General features: G+C 39.8%; 1 protein-coding gene across 1 annotated transcript in view; it reads left to right on the forward strand.

The window, feature by feature from the left end:
- The window catches only part of LOC117515275 (zinc finger C3H1 domain-containing protein-like), an 88,027-nt gene that overhangs the window by 53,801 nt on the left and 14,113 nt on the right, over positions 1-20,113 (forward strand). Inside the window, 6 exon segments of the mRNA XM_034175760.1 lie at positions 34-222; positions 2,376-2,613; positions 5,225-5,330; positions 6,654-6,852; positions 11,574-11,668; positions 14,545-14,652. Coding sequence (XP_034031651.1) covers positions 34-222; positions 2,376-2,613; positions 5,225-5,330; positions 6,654-6,852; positions 11,574-11,668; positions 14,545-14,652 — 935 coding nt within the window.

The raw sequence follows: 20,113 nt of genomic DNA on the forward strand, positions 1-20,113 counted from the left end.
GTTTTAAGGTGCTTTTTCTGTTGGTCACTGCAGTTTTTGAAGTTGGAGAGCTCCTTTGAAGGGAAGGATTACGTATGCGATCGTCTCCTGCAGTTTCTCCTCACAGAGGCAACTTCTGGTGTCACAGACCAGCTGTCCTTTCAGCTGATGGAGGCTCTGCTCTACAGAGTTGATCTCAGCCTGTTCACAGGCCGGATGGAGAGCGCGCTGGCCATTTTACAGGTGAAGTGCGACTCACAGCAAGTTAATACTGCGTGCATCTAATGCATCTTGTTTGATCTATGTATAACCCCAATTCCAGTGAAGTTGGGATGTTGTGTAAAATGTAAATAAAAGCAGAATACAATTTGCAAATCCTCTTCAACCTGTATTCAATTGAATACACTACAAAGACAAGATATTTAATGTTCAAACTGATAAACTTTGTTTTTATGCAAATATTTGCTCATTTTGAAATGGATGCCTGCAACACGTTTCAAAAAAGCTGGGACAGTTGTATGTTTCCCACTATTACATCACCTTTCCTTCTAACAACACTCAATAAGCATTTGGGAACTGAGAACACTAATTGTTGAAGCTTTGTAGGTGAAATTCTTTCCCATTCTTGCTTCATGTATGACTTCAGTTGTTCAACAGTCCGGGGTCTCCGTTGTCGTATTTTGCGCTTCATAATGCGCCACATATTTTCAATGGGTGACAGGGCTGCAGGGTAGGCTAGTCTAATACCCGTACTCTTTTTCTATGAAGCCACACTGCTGTAACACGTGCAGAATGTGGCTTGGCATTGTCTTGCTGAAATATGCAGAGATGTCCCTGAAAAAGACGTTGCTTGGATGACAATGCAACAATCAGCGCATCGCTAGGAGATCTCCAACAAACCATTAATATCTACAGCTCAGCCTACAAGCGCTTTGGAATGGGCAACTTACATGGGCAACCATGGGCAACTTACACACCCCATACCATCACAGATGCTGGCTTTTGAACTTTGCGCTGTTAACCAACTGGATGGTGTTTTTCCTCTTTTGTCTGGAGGACACAATGCCCATGATTTCCAAAAACAATTTAAAATGTGGACTCATCAGACCACAGCACACTTTCCCACTTTGCGTCTGTCCATTTCAAATAAGCTTGGGCCCAGAGAAGGCGGCGGTGTTTCTGGATGTTGTTGATGTATGGCTTTCGCTTTGCATGGTAGAGTCTTAACTTGCACTTGTAGATGTAGCGACGAACTGTGTTAACTGACAGTGGTTTTCAGAAATGTTCATGAGCCCATGCAGTAAGATCCTTTACACAATGATGTCGGTTTTTAATGCAATGCCGCCTGAGGGATCGAAGGTCATGGGCATTCAATGTTGGCTTTCAGCCTTGCTGCTTATGTGTAGAAAGTTCTCCAGATTCTCTGAATTTTCTGATTATATTATGGACTGTAGATGATGGAATGCAATTGAATGTTGAGAAACATTGTTCTTAAACTGTTGGAGTATTTTTTTTTCATGCAGTTGTTCACAAAATGGTGATGCTCACCCCATCTTTGCTTGTGAATGGCTGAGCCTTTTTTGGGGATGCTGCTTTTATACCCAATCATGACACTCACTTGTTTCCAATTAAGTGTTCTTTGAGCATTCATCAACTTTCTCAGTCTTTTGTTGCCCCGTCCCAACTTTTTTGAGCAAATATTTGCACAAAAACAACAAAGTTTATCAGTTTGAACATTAAATATCTTGTCTTAGTGGTGTGTTCAATTGAATATAGGTTGAAGAGGATTTGCAAATCATTATATTATGCTTTTATTTACATTTTACACAATGTCCCAACTTCATTGGAATTGGGGTTGTATGAGTGTGTTGTAAAAATTGTATGGTTTAAAATGTAATTGACATGGTTTTTGTGCTTTCCATAAAAACACTGTACATCAGGAGTTGTACATAATGTTGTAACTCCCAAATAAGACACTGCACATGCTTTAAACCGACAGTTTTATATGATTTCAAATTTTCTGAGCGTAGCGCAGCACAGCGTGCCTGTTAATGCCCCCCTTTGACATCACGTTTCAGTTATTTTTAACCTCACAAGGCCAAGCAGTGCCTCAGCATGGATATTTTTCTCAAATAATGTGGTACTCTCACACCTCAATCATTCAACATTTTTTTTGTTTGCTTTGAAGAGAACAAAACACTTCCAAAAAATAATGCATAGCATCAACAAAAAAAATGTCCTTTGCATTTTAAAACTTTGCAGTGCGTCGTACTATAAAATGCAAGTGTGTTAAATATGACTGTGTGTTAAATTGCTGTTGCACTTTATTGTGATGTTTACCCTCTTGAGACCAGTGAATGGCATTTTTTTTAAAAATTCGGTCTGATTTATTCCAGAATGCATTAAAATCAGCCCACGACAGGAGTATTGCTGACCACCTGACGGCAAGCAACCGGGCCTTGGTGTGGCTTTCTTATATTCATCTGACAGAGTTTGATCGGTTGCCGGTCAGCCTGTACGACCCAGGGAACTCCAATCCTTCCAGACTCGTCAGCACAGAGCCCTTTTTGCTCCCCTGGCAAACATCACAGGACATCAGCACACCGCTTGACATACTTATTGCACTCTTCAAAGGTACATGTGTACTAAAAGGAAACAGGGTAATGTGGAAAAATTTACTGTTAAATTTTGTATAATTCTATTTAGCTTTATGTGCTAAACATTACATGTTTTTCTAGGTAGGATTAAGGGTCTGTACTGGGTCACTGTTACCGAATCACTGGTATAAGACATTCAGTACTTGTACTGGTGTTGCCGACCAAACGGTCCCCCCTAAAAATCGCACCGCTTTTTGTATCTGCGCATGAGCCATTAGCTGCGGTTCACGGATTAAAACCTTGTTTCTGCTTAAAACTGCACTCCAGTCATCATTTATCTCAGCGACAGATAGCTGAAGCTTTTGTACAACAATCATTTCCACATAAATTCAGCATTATTTCATCATAAAAGGCGGCAGAAGCGATCAGAGCACCACGGCTAAACGAGCTGCTAGCTGATGCGTTCACTGCGTGTTGGCCATTTCAAAGCATCACGGAATTTCATCGAGTTTCTGCTTAAAACTGACTTTAGAATGATTTAAGAGGTTTTACCTTTATCATCTGATGGTTAATAATTCCATTAATCCATTTGATCGCTTTGGGTGACGAGACAGTCTTAGACGAGCGGCAGAGCTCCAATGTGGCACACGCGCAGATGCAAAAGGTGGACTGATTTTTAGGGGCGGACTGTTTCTGCGACACCGGTAGTTCCATCTGCATATTTTTGTTGTATCAGCGCTGGATATGGTGAGCAGTTAGTCTGCTGTATTGTGACAAAGCGCCGACATCCTTTGGTTCGGGTTGACAAACGCACCTGGAGCAGACAAACACAGAGGGATTTCTTTCAAAATGCTGCATTTCTATAGCCATAACACAGATTTAAAGTATTTCCAGATGTTGTTTTCCAAATTAAAGATGCTTCTTTTGGATAAGTTTTCATCTGGCTGTGATGATGAATCTGACTGAAACAATGTAACAGGTACGATCAAGACTTTGTTTACTGAGCGTGTGAATTGTTTTAATATTTGAAACCATGCACTGCCTATTCCAAAATAATACTGACATATATAAAAAAACCTGATGACTTCCATTATTTTCCTTTATAAATCATTGGTTGTCTAGATCAGACATTTCAGTTAAATATATCATATAGCAGACAAACACAGTGATATTTGAGAAGTGAAATGAAGTTTATAGAATTTACAGAAAGTGTGCAATAATTCTTTAAACAAAATTAGGCTGGTGCATAAATTTGGGCACCCCAACAGAAAAAAATACATCAATATTTAGTAGATCCTCCTTTTGCAGAAATAACAGCCTCTAAACGCTTCCTATAGCTTCCAATGAGAGTCTGGATTCTGGTTGAAGGTATTTTGGACCATTCTTACAAAACATCTCAGGTTTGTTGGTTTCCAAGCATGGACAGCCCACTTAAAATCACACCACAGATTTTAAGTACAGATGCACAGAGGCACTATCTGCAGCACTATCATGTTGCAGGTCTGTGGGTTGACTGACTGATCTCACTATCCTTCACTTCAGCTTATCTGAGATTTTTCTTGGCCTGCCACCTCAGGCTTAACTAGTACTGTGCCTGCAGTCTTCCATTTCCTCACTATGTTCCTCACAGTGGAAACAGACAGCTGAAATCTCTGAGACAGCTTTTTGTATCCTTCCCCTAAACCATGATGTTGAACAGTCTTTGTTTTCAGGTCATTTGAGAGTTATTTGAGAGGCTCCCATGTTGCCACTCATTAGAAGAGATGCAAAGAGGGGAAACATTTGCAGATGGCCACCTTAAATACCCCATCTCATGATTGGATTCACCTGTGCAAGGAGGTCAAGGGTCAATGAGCTTACCAAACCAATTTTGTGTTACAGTAATTCGTGCTAAATATATTCAAATCAATAAAATGACAGTGGTGCCCAAATTTATGCACCTGCCCAATTTTATTTAAACAATAATTGCACACTTTATGTAAATACTAGAAACTTCATTTTACTTCTCAAATATCAGTGTGTTCATCTGCTATATGATATATTTAACTGAAATTTCTGATCTGGACAACCAATGATTTATAAAAGAAAATCATGAAAATTAATTTTATATATATATATATATATATATATATATATATATATATACTGTAGTGTTCAGAATAATAGTAGTGCTATGTGACTAAAAAGATTAATCCAGGTTTTGAGTATATTTCTTATTGTTACATGGGAAACAAGGTACCAGTAGATTCAGTAGAGTCTCACAAATCCAACAAGACCAAGCATTCATGATATGCACACTCTTAAGGCTATGAAGTTGGGCTATTAGTAAAAAAAAAAAAAGTTGAAAAGGGGGTGTTCACAATAATAGTAGCATCTGCTGTTGACGCTACAAACTCAAAACTATTATGTTCAAACTGCTTTTTAGCAATCCTGTGAATCACTAAACTAGTATTTAGTTGTATAACCACAGTTTTTCATGATTTCTTCACATCTGCGAGGCATTAATTTTGTTGGTTTGGAACCAGGATTTTGCTCGGTTACTGTGTGTGTGTGTGTGTGTATATATATAATATATACACACACACACACATATACACACACACACGACTTCTGTCTGGCACTAATTGGAATTCTGACTTGTCCCCAAGATGCCATCCATCAGTGCAGTGATGAGACTCTGCCTCAGAGTGAGAGGACTCTGGCTTGCCTGCCTCTTCACACAAACCTCATCTTTCTGAACAAACTCCTGGAACGGTAAGCTCAATGCTGCTGTTTTTTCAAATACACTGTGCAGACTAAAGTCAGAGGTGAATGCTGACTGTTCTGATTGTGAATTAAAGGACAGAGTTTGTCATATTGAAAGATCAGAACTGCCTCTTTTTGCATATCTGTATTATGTTTGCCCTACTGACATATTCAGAAAATGTAGGTCATCAACTCTTTCTGACTGCTGATGATGTGAATGAGGTCACCAGCATGACATGTATTGATAGTACCAGTATATATGCCAATATGTTAAGCTACATACATGTACATGATGTGCATCATCCTGTCATTCAAAGTTACCTGCTAAAGTCTAGCTGCATTGCATTGCTGTAGGTTTGGGGTTCACCGTCAGTCTGTCAGTCCAAAATGTCCCTTCACATGGCTACAGATACAAATGCAATATAACCAGACATAGATAGTGGGAGATGTGTAGTTTTGCACTTCACATTTCATTTTCACCTTGATTTGGAACCTTGGGATATGCCCTTTTGAGGAAAAGGGATGGTATCTCATTAATGTGACTCCTCCAAGGCTACGAGCGATACAGATGATATGGGATACCTCAGAACAGGGGATGGTCACGGAAACCCTGGGTCACGGGCTGTTAAAACAGTCTCATGATACTTTTGGACTGTGGGCTGTAGATCCAAACATGGAAAGAATCTCCCCCAAAATTTTAAGGGTACAGGATGAAGTGTTGGCCATTTCTCCCCTGCACAGTGTTGAACCCCCTGAACCGACTGCTGTGCTCGCAGTGCATTCCCAACTTTTTCTGAGGATCTGCTCAGCAGGACCGCTAATCTGTATGAATTTGGATCAGTGGGTCATACAAATGTATTTATCCAAGCGGTGCTATAAATAAAATTTTTATTATTCCTCTGTCATCAGACAATGTAGACATCCTCATTGTGTTGGATTTTTTTTTTTTTTTTTTTAATAAATTTAGATCAGCTTTTCTTCTTTTTTCTCTTTTTTTCCCCATGATTTTGAGTGTTATTTTATTATTCACTGATACGGTTTATTTGCAATTTAGTTTGACAGTCATTTTGTTTTGAGTGATTTAATTGAAGCAGGGTTAAAATTCACCGGAGCAGGGTGTGATAATGAGTGGAGCAGTCTGTGGTGGAGCAGGGGGATAGTGCTGCTCTGTCAGCAATGAGTGGGAATTTGTGCGTGTTTATGTATTGGAGTTAGCTTTAGAAATACTCAAAATCCTTGTTGCTGGTGGTGACACTAATGATTGGAGGTGATCATTAATAGCTTGTCCAGTGAGTCATTGAAACTTTTATCTATTTATTTTTTTATTTGTAGATATGATGAAGGAATTCTCATGTGTGAATCGCTGCTGGAGTTCTGTCCTGAATCCTGCACCCTGCGTGACGATTTAGCTGACCTGTACATCAGGAAAGGAAGTGGTGATCAGGCAGTCAGCATGTGGCTTCATGCTCTGGCTGAGTGTCCCAACAATGCTGAAGTCTTCTATCACTCTTGCAAGTTCCTCGTGGCTCAGGTGAGCCCAGATGTTTCTTTTATAACCACTTGTTCTCAAGTAGTGTTTTTCACTGTGGTTCTTTGGGGGTGTTGTACATTCCTGCTTGTTTTACAGCCCAAAAAAAAAAAAGTCATGCAGTCATAAAGGTCAATGACCTTCAAAATTAGTCATTGCAGTTGCCCTCGCTCTTCTTTAAACATAGACTGTGTAGTTGCTAGACAAACCCTCTGTGATGTCACACACAGATTTTCTGAGGAGTGGGTTTTGAAGATCAAATAGTGTGTCTCTGAGTGTCACCGTGTTGACAGTGCTCACGCCGTCCCAGTCCTGGACAACCCATAAGTGGAGCATTGGCAAGACCCTGTGTGACCTGGGCAGAGCAAATGAAACCCATTTGAGAGATCCATCCTCATAGGTCCTCCATGTAGAGAATCCCTTTCTGATACCAAAATCTTGTCTATAGTCATAGGTATGACTTCATTCTGTTTCAAAAGTATTTTGGGTGGCAGACTAGCTTCCAGTCCAAGACATTTGCGGACCTCATACCATACTTTGGTTATATGCATCAAAACGGGGTTGTTGGTCTTTATAGTCCTGGTCGTTGGGGTCCATTAGTAAATAAATTCCCCAGGTGCTTTCTCACCAAGAGTATGCCTTCCAATGAAGAGAGACAAGTCAAAGAAGAGACAAGTGACATATGAGCAACCAAACGATACTTCTTAAAACAAGGTAGTCAAAAGCCACACAGAGTGTAATCCCAGGTGAGTTTTCCATAGTCACATGGATTTTTACCATTGCATAGGAATTGTCTGATGTGCTTATTGAGAGCAGTAGAGAAGCTCTTTGGTATTGGAATAGGTAAAGACTAGAAAAAGTATGATAGCTTGGGTAATATATTTGGCCAATCAGTGTAATAGGTAAATTCATTTTTGTAAATATGATATATTACTAAATAAAAAAGTAAGTCCCTTCGGCTGCTCCCTTGTTTGTGGGCTCCATTATTGATATTCAGCATAGTTAAAATTTAAGAGTAGGATAATTTGACTTTTTTCGCAATTCACTTTGTATCCTGAGATGATCCCAAAAGCATCTATTAGGGTTTATAATTTATCAAGAGAATCAAATGGGCTATTCAATTATAGAATTTTATTATCTGAAAGAAGGTTTATTTTGTGGGTTATGGGGCCCACCCTAAAGGTCTTGTCTGATTGCTTTAATAAGGCTACTCCAGCCTATCAATAGCTTTTTCGGCATAGAGCGTAATGGCTGTGCTAGGCTTTGTTTTGGAGGTTGCCAAGTGAATATTATGTAACCTACAAAGCTTAATCTCAGAGGATCTTTTTTTATAATAAAACTGGTCTGGTCTGGGTCTATCATTTTGATAAATGCTCACTTAGCCTGTTGATCATGGCTTTGGAGATAATTTTATAATCAGAGTTCATTAGTGACATTGGTCGGAGCATTTTAAGGGGTTTCTATTTTTCTTATGAAGTACCGTAATTATAGCCATAGAGAATGAATCGGGGAGGCTCTGAGTTTTGGACACTCCATTGATTGCAGTAGTGCTCACAATAATAGTAGTACTATGTGATTAAAAAGATTAATCCAGGTTTTGAGTATATTTCTTATTGTTACATGGGAAACAAGGTACCAGTAGATTTAGTAGATTCTCACAAATCCAACAAGACCAAGCATTCATGATATGCACACTCTTAAGACTATGAAATTTGGCTATTAGTAAAAAAAAAAAAAAGTAGAAAAGGGGGTGTTCACAACAATAGTAGCATCTGCTGATCTGTTGATTATCCTGGAGCTGTTCAATGGGTGAGCCTTTGCCATTCTGGTTATTCTTCTATCCATTTTGATTGTTGTTTTCCATTTTCTTCCACGTGTCTTTTTTTTTTTTTTTTTTTTTTCCATTTTAAAGCATTGGAGATCATTGTAGATGAACAGCCTATAATTTTTGCACCTGCATATATGTTTTCCCCTCTCCAATAAACTTTTTAATCAAACTACACTGTTCTTCTGAACAATGTCTTGAACGTCCCATTTTCCTCAGGCTTTCAAAGAGAAAAGCATGTTCAACAGGTGCTGGCTTCATCCTTAAATAGGGGACACCTGATTCACACGTGTTTGTTCCACAAAATTGACAAACTCACTGACTGAATGCCACACTACTATTATTGTGAACACCCCCGTTTCTACTTTTTTTTTTACTAATAGCCCAATGTCATGGTCTTAAGAGTGTACATATCATGAATGCTTGGTCTTGTTGGATTTGTGAGAATCTACTGAATCTACTGGTACCTTGTTTCCCATGTAACAATAAGAAATATTTTGAAACCTGGATGAATCTTTTTATTCACATAGCACTACTATTATTCTGAACACTACTGTAAGTCCTTAAACCATCCTCCCCTGGTGACTAATTAGATGGTAAGGAAATTAGGGCAAGTTAGGAAGGTCTAGATTCTTCTGTTCCTGTTGATCCATTTTGGGCAGTTCAGCATTAGATAGAAAAGGCATCTATTTTATTTTAGCAATTCAGATTTATATACATTTTCATAGAATTGTTTAAAGTGTCATTTCTTTTGGGCTATGTGTGGTGTTGCCAGCCTCATTTTGAATACAGTTAATTGTTCTTGAACTTTCTTCCGCCTTCAATTACCAGGCCAGGACTTTGTGAGCTTGCTCACCCAGTTCATTGCATCTTTGTTTCATTCTCAGAATGTTTCTGTCAGTCTTATAGGTACAGAATGTATTGTTAATTTTTTTTATTAATCCTCCGGGGCCGACGCCGTTGTATACGACGGCTAAGACTAAACTGTAAATAACTTTTTAATGATATGAGATAGAAACTTACTTTTTTTTTTGTTTTTTTTTGTTTGTTTTTTTGCTGAAAAGTTAACTCCGCGGACTTTCGAGCCAGCCATCTTTGTACTCCTCACAGAAGCCGTGTGATGACATGCGCAGTGTGAGTGTCCAATCAGAATTGGTTCACCGTCACATGGTTTTCCAAAATCCAATCGTAGGGCAGATTTACCTCACCAGCCAAAGATCGTTTTCAGGAGTGATATGTTACTACTTGGCCCTTTTGAATAGCCTCCTGGGTGCTCCAGTGAGTACATACTATTGGGCTTCAGTGCGCCCTCCGCCATTACGCACAGCGATTAGTGAAAGCAGATGGAGAGCCTCTAATGACAATCTCACGTGCTCAGACAAAGAGTGTGTAACTATCAGGATTGCCCCACTAGTTTGTATGTGAATGTTACTGGCTAACTCTGTTGCTTTCTCGGCATAAAGCACTGTTTACCATATCAATAGAGCGAGGGGGAGGTCCGTTCCTCAGACTGTAAGGAGCCAAAGTGTGAATGAAAGCTGCTTTAGGAGCAGCACAGAACACTCCAAAACACAGGTGAAGTAGAAGTTTGTGATGTAACCTTTGTGTAATAGCAGACAGAAATTGCTTTGAGATGAAGACAAACAAAATGCATAGACCATTTTGTATATATTGTTCAAAATGTGCATTTGTATTTATTGTTTGAACCTTTTTGTTGTACAGTCTTTCACACAAGACCTCAATTTACCTTTATAAAGTGTCAAAACAGTTGTTTATTATAGTTTGCTGTGTGTTTTGAATAAATGTGTGTGGAAAATTTTCTGCTTTACTTTTTCCGTTCTTATTTCTGATTGTAAACCTTTATTACACTTATAAAACACAACAAAAGCATATATATTATGAAAGCACAGGTTGTCCTGAAAAAGAAAAAAAAAGACATAAAACTTGATTGTAAGATGCAGGGAGAGCTGTTAACAGCAATAATAAAACATTTATGCCAGGCGAGTGAACTGTCCAAAAAATGCGCTCGGACCCCAGAGGGTTAACGAACACACTGTACACATTTTTATCCCTAGATCATTGGAACTTCTTTTAGAACTGAAGGATGTATTTTTCTAACGCTTCTAATTCTGCAGAATATTTCTTCTCAAGTCCTTTTGTGTAAGAAATGATCTGTCCTCTTAAAGTTTTAACGTACAAAACTGTTGGGAGAGGAACGACAATTTGTCACAAAATAATTTCATCTGCTCCCCAATAAACTTGCAGAAGTCAGTTGTTTTTTTTTTTTTTTTTGTTAAAGGGTTGGTTTCAAGCGTTACCTGTCCAAGTTTTGCATTTTCTCTGGAAATGGAATAGAATTGCGAATGATCTGGGAGTATTATCAGTAAATAGATTCTAAAGCTCTCTGGGTACCTTGTGTCGATAATAGAAATAAATCTATTCTGGTATGGGAGTTATGATTGTTGGAGTAAAAGGAGTAGTGCCTGGTGACGTCATGGAGGGTTTGCCCAGTATATACAGTCAAATGTTTCATGCAGTGTGGAACTGACAGAAAAACATGCAGGAATTGAAAACAGGAATTGATGACCTCTGAGGTAATCAAATGGGATTTATCTGAGAGATTCCAAACCATACATACAGCCTGATGTACACAGGTGGTCTGGCTGTGTGAACACATTAACTGTCTATTCTAGTATTTCACAGGAATGCCCTCCCAGCCAAAATGCTTTGTCCCCCCCGAAACACTCCACTTACGTTTTGTGGTTTAACAGCACTTTTTTCTTTTTTGCATTTCCAAGCACTGTTCAAACTGCAATAATTGTCACATTATAAATCTGAGCATGTTTTTCGCTGAATTGCTGATGTTTTAAGTTTGGGGTTTTGCTCCAATTGTCTACAGGACAAGTCTGGTGCCATTGCACCATTGTTTCGTGGATTCATCCTGTCCCTCTGTGAGGATGAGCAGAGCCAGCAGAAACCTGTGGATGTTCTACGGTAGGTTCAGTTAAACTCAAATCAAGGTTTACTACCAGTTAAGATTCAAACCCAGCGAGTAGCCTGATAAATGTGATGCTATATAGCAAATAAATGTAAAGCCTGGGTCCCACCGAATAATGAAGGATGTATAATGAGCCACGCATGGGTGTGTCAGTGATTATTCGAAGAATGACCCACGTTTTCATCTATCACGTAGACGCTATGAAGGTGCCTCTCTGTACCCCTCATGTGCCCTGCCACATGACACATGCTCCTCTCCTCTAGTGAGCCACGACCGACTTGTCATTAGAGCCTCGAATGGCTCCCATCAGCCATACTAAGCCACGTAGTGCCGTGATAGCGCCATGACAATGCGATGTTGGTGCACGTTTAGGCATGGGTTTGCCCCAAACCTCCAGCTCTCCCACACCTGGTCCCTTTAAAGTGTGGGTTTTCAATTCACAGCAGCATTTAAAGATGTCACATTTTTTTAAATGCAGTCCAAAAATAGACGCTCCTGTACAGTCCCGCGGTTGTGCACTGTGCGCCAGGCTGCTGTCCACCTGTAATACACCAGACCAGCTAGAACCGAACCACGGGTTCCTGGAGATCCGCCTCTGTGCTCCTTGCTGGCTCCGCGGCTCACTGGCTTTATTTCTTCTGTGGCTTTAAACACACACCATGATCCCACTATAAACTTTATGTTCTTCCGTTTATTTCTGCAAAATCGCTCTTTTGCGCGTGCGCCGCTGTTGTCCATTCCTGGACAGCCGCCTTTGTGCTCCGTCTCACTGGCTTAAATTCCATCCATGGCTTGCTGGCTTTATTTTTTCCCTGACTTTAAACACAGTCATATTTACACCGTGATCATTTTTAACTTTGTGTTCGTCTGTTTATTTCTGCAAAATCGATCTTTTGCACGCGGTGCCATTCTGCATACAGAATGAGGTGGCCGCTTAAATACACCTGTGGATCACTTTCCAAAAAATAAAAACAAATATATATATAAAATTCCGCAGCTTACAAGTCACCATGATACAACTTTTAACTTTGTGTTATGTCTTCAAAATCGGTCTTTTGCATGCTTCTCCTGTGTTGCCGCACAGCTCAGCGCTGTTTTTAGCGGCTTCACTGGAGTTATTTCTTCCATGGCTTTAAACACACATCCACTTTATGCAAGTCATCCAAATTTTTACTTTGTGTTCGTCCAATATTGACTGAAAAATCACTCTTTTGTGAGCTTGCGTTCTGCCTACATGCTCCTATGGAGCGTGATGATGAGTCACTTAGTCAGTGTGCAGTGCGCACATACAGCGGAGCTCATGTGATCCATTAACAAGATATTAAATCAACCATAGACATACGTTTACAGCTAGGAACTGTTTTATCAAGCTATAAAAACATTAAAAATAGTTATCCTAAGTATCTTAAGTGTTTCAAAATACATTCCATATGAAGCAGGAAAGAAAGGAAAAAAGTTTCCAGATGAAACAGTCCTCTGTGATTCCAGAAGTGATTAGAGGTGCTTTCAGCATCCAAAGTTTGGCAGAAAATGCTGCTACAAAATAATTTTCATATACAGCACACAGAGCAGGTGGAATTGTGCACACAAGAGGGCAGCCACTCCAAAAATAGCCTCTCAGGTCCTGCGTAGGTGCCAGGCACACGGATAATGGGCTTTTAGCAGCCTCGTAAGCACCACCCACATCCCTCTAAGCCGTCACAGTAACTCGTACACAAACTGTGCCACGCTGTTGTTGCTAAATTTTGAACTTCTTGAAATTAGCGCCACGCTCAGAGAGGAGCCTCGTTAACTGAAGATAATGCCACTCAGAGCCACGAAACTCCCACGATAGTTGAAGAAACTCTCTCGTAGCAAAGAAAACGTGCTGCGTAAATCATTATTCATCGTTCATTATTCGGTGGGACCCAGGCTTAACTACAAACCAGCTCCCCATTTGCTTGGACAGGAAAGGTTTTGATTTAATAAGTCTTTGTAAGTTGTTTTTGTGAAGATGACAGTGTAGCGGTGGGTTCACGGTCACCTACATTAAAGTGGATATGACACCTAAAAAATTAGGTAAAACTGATATAAATATCAAAATATACATACAATATAGTAAGTTGAAAGTGGTTTTAATTATCACTGAGAAATAAAGTTTGTACAGTTTCTCAAAAGTGTGTTTCTTGGAAAGCGCACTGGTAGCGTTTCATCAGCGGTCACGTGATGCCGTGACGTCATAGAATGTAGATTCACGTCTTTGTTAGATTAACAACAGGAACAGATGGACCTCAGTGGGACGTTCATATGTTATATATAATGGGAGAACTGCGTCCATTTTCCCAAAACACTTAGGTTGACCGAATTATATAACCTTTGTTACAGGTAATAAGACTGTTGTCTTTAAGTGTCATATCCACTTTAATGTCAATGTTAACTGATGACAATGTAACATAGTGGTTTATATTGCATAATTGTTCATACCTGAACACACACACACACACACACACGCAGAAATTGGTGCTGTGGACTCCCGGTAGATCATTTGGCGCCTCCTGGCTGTAACAGTGTAATCCATTACGTACATGTAATGGATTTTTGCCAGTTTTATACATATAGCAGATTTTGACTATAATGGACAAAATTTGCTGGTCCACCTGAATCCATTCTATACATGTTTTACTGTATACGCACAACTCTGGCAGTGCGTATGCACCGCATCTGGTGATAGAACGAAACTGCAACTAAAAAGCATTGCCGCCCTTCTCATTTATCATTTATTTCCTTGAACTGAAGTACACAATTCATAATTCTGGTGAATATATTGTAAAGCATAACAAATACCGTCTCAGTTGCACTTTTGGAGAGGACCTCAGTTTTTCTGTTCCACCAGACACATCCTTGGCTTTCCTACTGAGGGCATCCTGCAAGGCTCAATTGTCAAAAAGGAACTCAAGGAACAGCTCAGCCAGCAGATGCCGTACCTCCATCTGGTTCACTGGTATGTGCAGATTTGTTTAAATGTGATGTCACAGATTGAAACATGAGTGTAGGCTGTTTAACTTTGCTCTTTACATAGCCTCAGTCCACACACTGTATATATACTGGACTAACCCTATGTGACGCCACCATCGATTTTTCTATAGAGACAGGAACAGCCAGTATGACATCCGTGTCTGGGAATCGCCATGTTGACAGCAGCTGCCTCACAGATTTATGATGAACTCATTAATGCATAAAGGGGTGGCATGTGGCTGGCTCAGTCTGACAAAAGAAGCCTGCAAAAATGTGGCTTTGAGACCGATCCACCCAAGCTAACAGGCTAACATCGGTTCAGATGTTTATTAAATCATATTTTTGGTGACTGCACAGTGGTTCTAACGTCGTAGGGGTAAAACATTAAATGCGAGAGTTTCACTCAGCATGAATATTGCAGTAGAGATGTCTTAGAAGACACATTAGGACATTTCGCCACACAGCAAGCCATATTATTGTAGGTGTTTGTAATGAAATACTCAAACAATTTAACATTTCTCCTATGGCATTGTGCTCCGTTTTGTAATCAGCCACAGTCAAGGAACTGCAATTTATTTTTTGGCTGTTTCAAGAGTATATTTAATTCTGTTCAGTTTTGATTTAATTTATACAGGATCAAATCAACTTAAGCCACCCCAAGCACTATACAGTAGGAAGGACTAACCACAAGCACATTGGTAAAGCGGTAAAGAAATACTCTGGGAATTTGCTTATAGGAAGAAACCTCAAGCACACGAGACTCAGTCGGGTGACCATGTGCTCTGTCCATACTAAAAAAAAAAATATATAACCAATAAACTAAAAGCACAAGAAACAATTGTCAAACATGCAGAGACAGAAATGTTGCATATTAAATTCAGCTATGTCTTTAGTAATTACAAGGTAAAGAGAACAGTGCAGTCTTTAATCTGAATGCCACTGTAAATGAGCGCAAATTACTGAAAAGTGCTCAAATTAAAAAAAAAAAAAATCAAAACCTTGCTTTGTAATCTCATCAAGCCAAACAGAATTAGTCAGAATCTGTGGAGAGAAAATAGAAAGTGACAAAACTGGTGATTGGAATGCCAGGAACATTGACAGAAAAACAGTAATCAGGTAGCCATGGGCCTGGGTATTGTGTGGGGCCTGGGTATTGTGTGAGACCTGGCGAGTTGCTGTGCTTCTTTCTACAGTAAGTTAGTGTTTAAAGGACGTGTTGCATGTTATTTAATGTCCTGGTTAGCAAGTCTTCATGATTGTAAGTCTATCCGTGCACATGCGATTATAATTACTGGTCGATGATGCATTTTATTGCTAATTATTAGTCACGGAGAAACTGAAGCGTTTTGAACCACTGAATCAATATAAAGCAATTGTTTTGAAATAGTTCAGTGTTTGGAAGCATTCGATACAATTAAATGTGGGGACATCTGCTGGCCAGTCTTTAACATAGCACTTGCATGGAACAATAAAACAGTCATGCACTGTTATGTATGTTAAATAATAAAGGCTGTGTGTGCATTTGAAATTTTTGGCTATATTTTTATTTAAAGGAATTAATAATATACTTGTGTAATAATGTGATTGTGCCATCATAAAATTCTGTATGTAATAGAGATAGATATTGTGAAATGCAACTAGTGACTGTTATGATCATAGTTGTACAAAATGAAGGGGATTTGGGGCTTCAAAGGTTTTTATTTAAAAACAAGATCATTTCAATAGCATTCAGCTTCTTCAGTTTTGGAGAAGACCCTCTCAAACAGCGCAGAAGCTGCTGGCATATGAAGATAGATTTTGTCCAGCTTGTAAAGAGTTGGGTAAACTGGTGCCTCCATCCTCCCTATCTCTCCTTGCACATTCACTGTAGAAAATGGTGGGGAGCATTTGCATGGCTAAAACCCTTCAGCTTTGCCCCCCAGACCCTCAACCAGGACCCTTTTGACCCCCAGCCATTTTAAGCATTTTTCTTTATTTGCCTCTCACATGCCTGAACAACATGCAGTGATCCACCCTATCCAGTGCTGATCCACTGATTCTATTGTAAGCAGAAGATCATTCAAGTGGTGTTTCCGTGGAGTGATTAGTCCCAAAATGCCAACCGCAAAATGCTCAGAGATCATCGTGAGCCAGATAAGACACAAGCTGTTGTGAAAGCACTTTTTCAGTTATGGTTTAAATGAACTGTAGGATTGTTACGCTCTAATTAGCCAGCAAACCAGGATAGAGTTTGGGTTTCTTAAGTCCCTTTCACACCAGGGCTGCTCCCAGTTGCGTCGTGTGTCATCATGACAACGCCACGTGGAAGCAACCTAGTGCAGAGATGATGCAGCTCAGTGCCACAACAGCACGAGGGGCGCAAACAAAAATTAAATGTTTAATTTTTGTTTGCGCCCTCTGCTCGATGCAAAATTAAGTGGTTTCAGTGCAAGTCAGAGCAACAGGACAGTACTCAGCGAGACTGGAAGCCACACCCTCACAAGACGACGTTACCCAACGCCAATTTATGATTCCTGCTGTGTTCCATTGTTCCCGCAGTATAAATCACGCAGGAGTGTTTTTATACCGTGTACTCAAAGTTCACAGAAAAAAAAATGCTGATTGCAGCTGCAGCTCCTTCTGTGTGCGGAGCTCTCTGGTGAAGAGAGGCACTGCGAAGCAGCTGCAGCTTCTCTCACAAATGTCTAAATAAAATCCGTAAAAGTCCTGCTCACAGACTGATTGTCAGAGACCGGACATGTCCACATCCAGTATAACTCCAGACATCTCCACATTTACTCACGGACAGTTTGCTCGCACGCGTGCATATCTCATGGTCAAAGGAGGAAAGATGAACTGTAACAGAACAGCGTGCAGACCTGCAGCTCAGCACAAGAACAAATATAAACTAGAAGAGAAATCAGAGTGCACAGTCTGGCTGCAGCCAAACTGTGCACTCTGACTTCTCTGTGCAGAGAACCTGCAGGCTGTGTTCTCACCTCCTCTCTGCCCCCTGCTGCTTGCACCTGACGCAGAAATTCCTGCGCCATCATGACGTAACAGGAAGCAACTGGAAGTGGGCCCAGTGTGAAAGGGGCTTCAAGAAGCGGTTTAATCACTGCAGCTTTAAAGCATGTAGTGACTGAGTTGTCAGTGACAGATGAACAATTTTTAGGATGGTGGTTCATAATAAACATGATCAATGCTTAAATTTGTCAATGGATCAAATAGAAAAGTGGCATTTTTAGCATTAGCCACAATTTACAACAGCATTCCAAGCTTGGCAGTTTCAAAATGGTATATGTTGGTTTTCTATCCGAGTTAATGCCTAACTTACTGACTGTATCATTGTGACTGACCGAGGTTTGCTGGGATATTTTTGTCCTGAAATCCTGTATTTTATTCTCTATTTTGCTAAAGTATTCTTGCACGTTTTAGGATGTGATTGGTGAACAGCTTATTGCTGAGAACTTAATATCTTTGTCCATAGTATCAAAGAGGAATCTTGGATTATTCTTGTTTTTTTATAATTAGTTCAGAATAATAAATCCTCTTTGCAGCTGATAATGCATATTTGTAATTTAATGTGCCACCAGGCAAGATAAAAAAAAATGCCCTTCTAATTTAGAGCTGCACCATTTACACTCCTACATTTACCCTTAAAATGTATATATTTATAAAACAATGTGATTGAATCTTAAGTGGACAAGATTTTACAATAAGCGGTGGTGTCACGGATCACGGTTGATCTGTGGTCCGTATTGACTGAACATGTGTGAACTGCTGATTCATTGCAAAGTCTACAAAAGTGGGATCTTTCCATTATGACTGATTCTCTCCCTCAGCCCCAACCAGTCCCAGCAGAAGATTGCCCCTCCCTGAGCCTGGTTCTGCTGGAGGTTTCTTCCTGTTAAAAGGGAGTTTTTCCTTCCCACTGTCGCCAAGTGCTTGCTCACAGGGGGTCGTTTTGACCGTTGGGGTTTTTCCGTAATTATTGTATGGCTTTGCCTTGCAATATGAAGCGTCTTGGGGCAACTGTTTGTTGTGATTTGGCGCTATATAAATAAAATTGATTTGATTTGATGACTGGTTTTTAAAGTGATGATGTGTTAATTTTGATCTAGTCATGATAAAATCACACTGAGTGGAGGGATTGCAGATAGGTGGGCCTGTCATTCAGTCATAAACGCAGCCTGTTGAAAGAGGCCCATGCTCTGTTAGAGTTTGGTGCACGCTCATGTGTCTTTGTAGATGCAATAACGGTGAAAAGTGTAGAGTCAGAGAAATACAGCTACATGTTCAGCCTGCTAAAACAGCCTTGTGCTTTAGGGATATACAATCTACAATTTTTCACTTCTGATCCGATCCCGATACCTGAATTTGGATATCTGCTGATACTAATACTTTTCCAATCCGATACCAGAGCTCTGTTTGCTTTAATATATTATCATTATTGTTGATTTTATGAGGATTTTCTTAAAAAGGAGACCTGAAAGTTCAGCTACAATTTGCCAGAAGGTGTATCTAAGATGAAAACTTAGATTTGATGTTTTGGTGAAAGAATCAAGTACCCTTATTTTTTTGTAGACTTATTTTTATAGACTTAAAGAGAAAAGACGGCACTCTCTCTCTGTCTCTCCTCAATTTTCAATTTCAGTGGAGATTTATTGATGTGGGAGATGCATGTTTACATTGTCAAAGCAATTGTTAGAGTAAAAATTAAGTCCTCTCTCTCTCTCTGTGTGTGTGTCTCTCCTTCTCAATTTTCAATTTCAGTGGACCTTTATTGACATGGGAAGCATGTTTACATTGTCAAAGCAAGTGCTAAGAGTAAAAATTAAGTTCTCTCTCTCCCTCTTTCTGTCTCTTGTTTGCACTTTCTCTCGTTGGCTCTCTTTCGCACTCTCACTCGCTCTCTTGCTTACTTTCTCTCTCCCTCTATCTCTCTCTCTTTCTCTCTCCCTCCATCTCTCTCTCTCGCTCGCTCTTTTTGTGCTGTGCAAACTTCAGTTTCAATTTATTTAATTTATATAGTGCAAAATCACAACAAAGTTGCCTCAAGGTGCTTAAACGTTAACCTTTTTGGAAACAAGAAGTCTTTCAACTGTAAAATCAACCGTAAATTTCTAAATGTATCATCAGTGACACTCACGCACAGGGCTTTAATGGAGTTTTTTTTTCCCCAAATCAATTTTATTTATATAGCGCCAAATCACAACAAACAGTTGCTCCAAGGCGCTTTATATTGCAAGGCAAAGCCATACAATAATTACGGAAAAACCTCAACGGTCAAAACGACCCCCTGTGAGCAAGCACTTGGCGACAGTGGGAAGGAAAAACTCCCTTTTAACAGGAAGAAACCTCCAGCAGAACCAGGCTCAGGGAGGGGCAGTCTTCTGCTGGGACTGGTTGGGGCTGAGGGAGAGAATTAGGAAAAAGACATGCTGTGGAGGGGAGCAGAGATCAAT

The sequence above is a fragment of the Thalassophryne amazonica genome, chromosome 8 (genome assembly GCF_902500255.1).
Source record: "Thalassophryne amazonica chromosome 8, fThaAma1.1, whole genome shotgun sequence".
Classification (NCBI taxonomy): Eukaryota; Metazoa; Chordata; class Actinopteri; order Batrachoidiformes; family Batrachoididae; genus Thalassophryne; species Thalassophryne amazonica.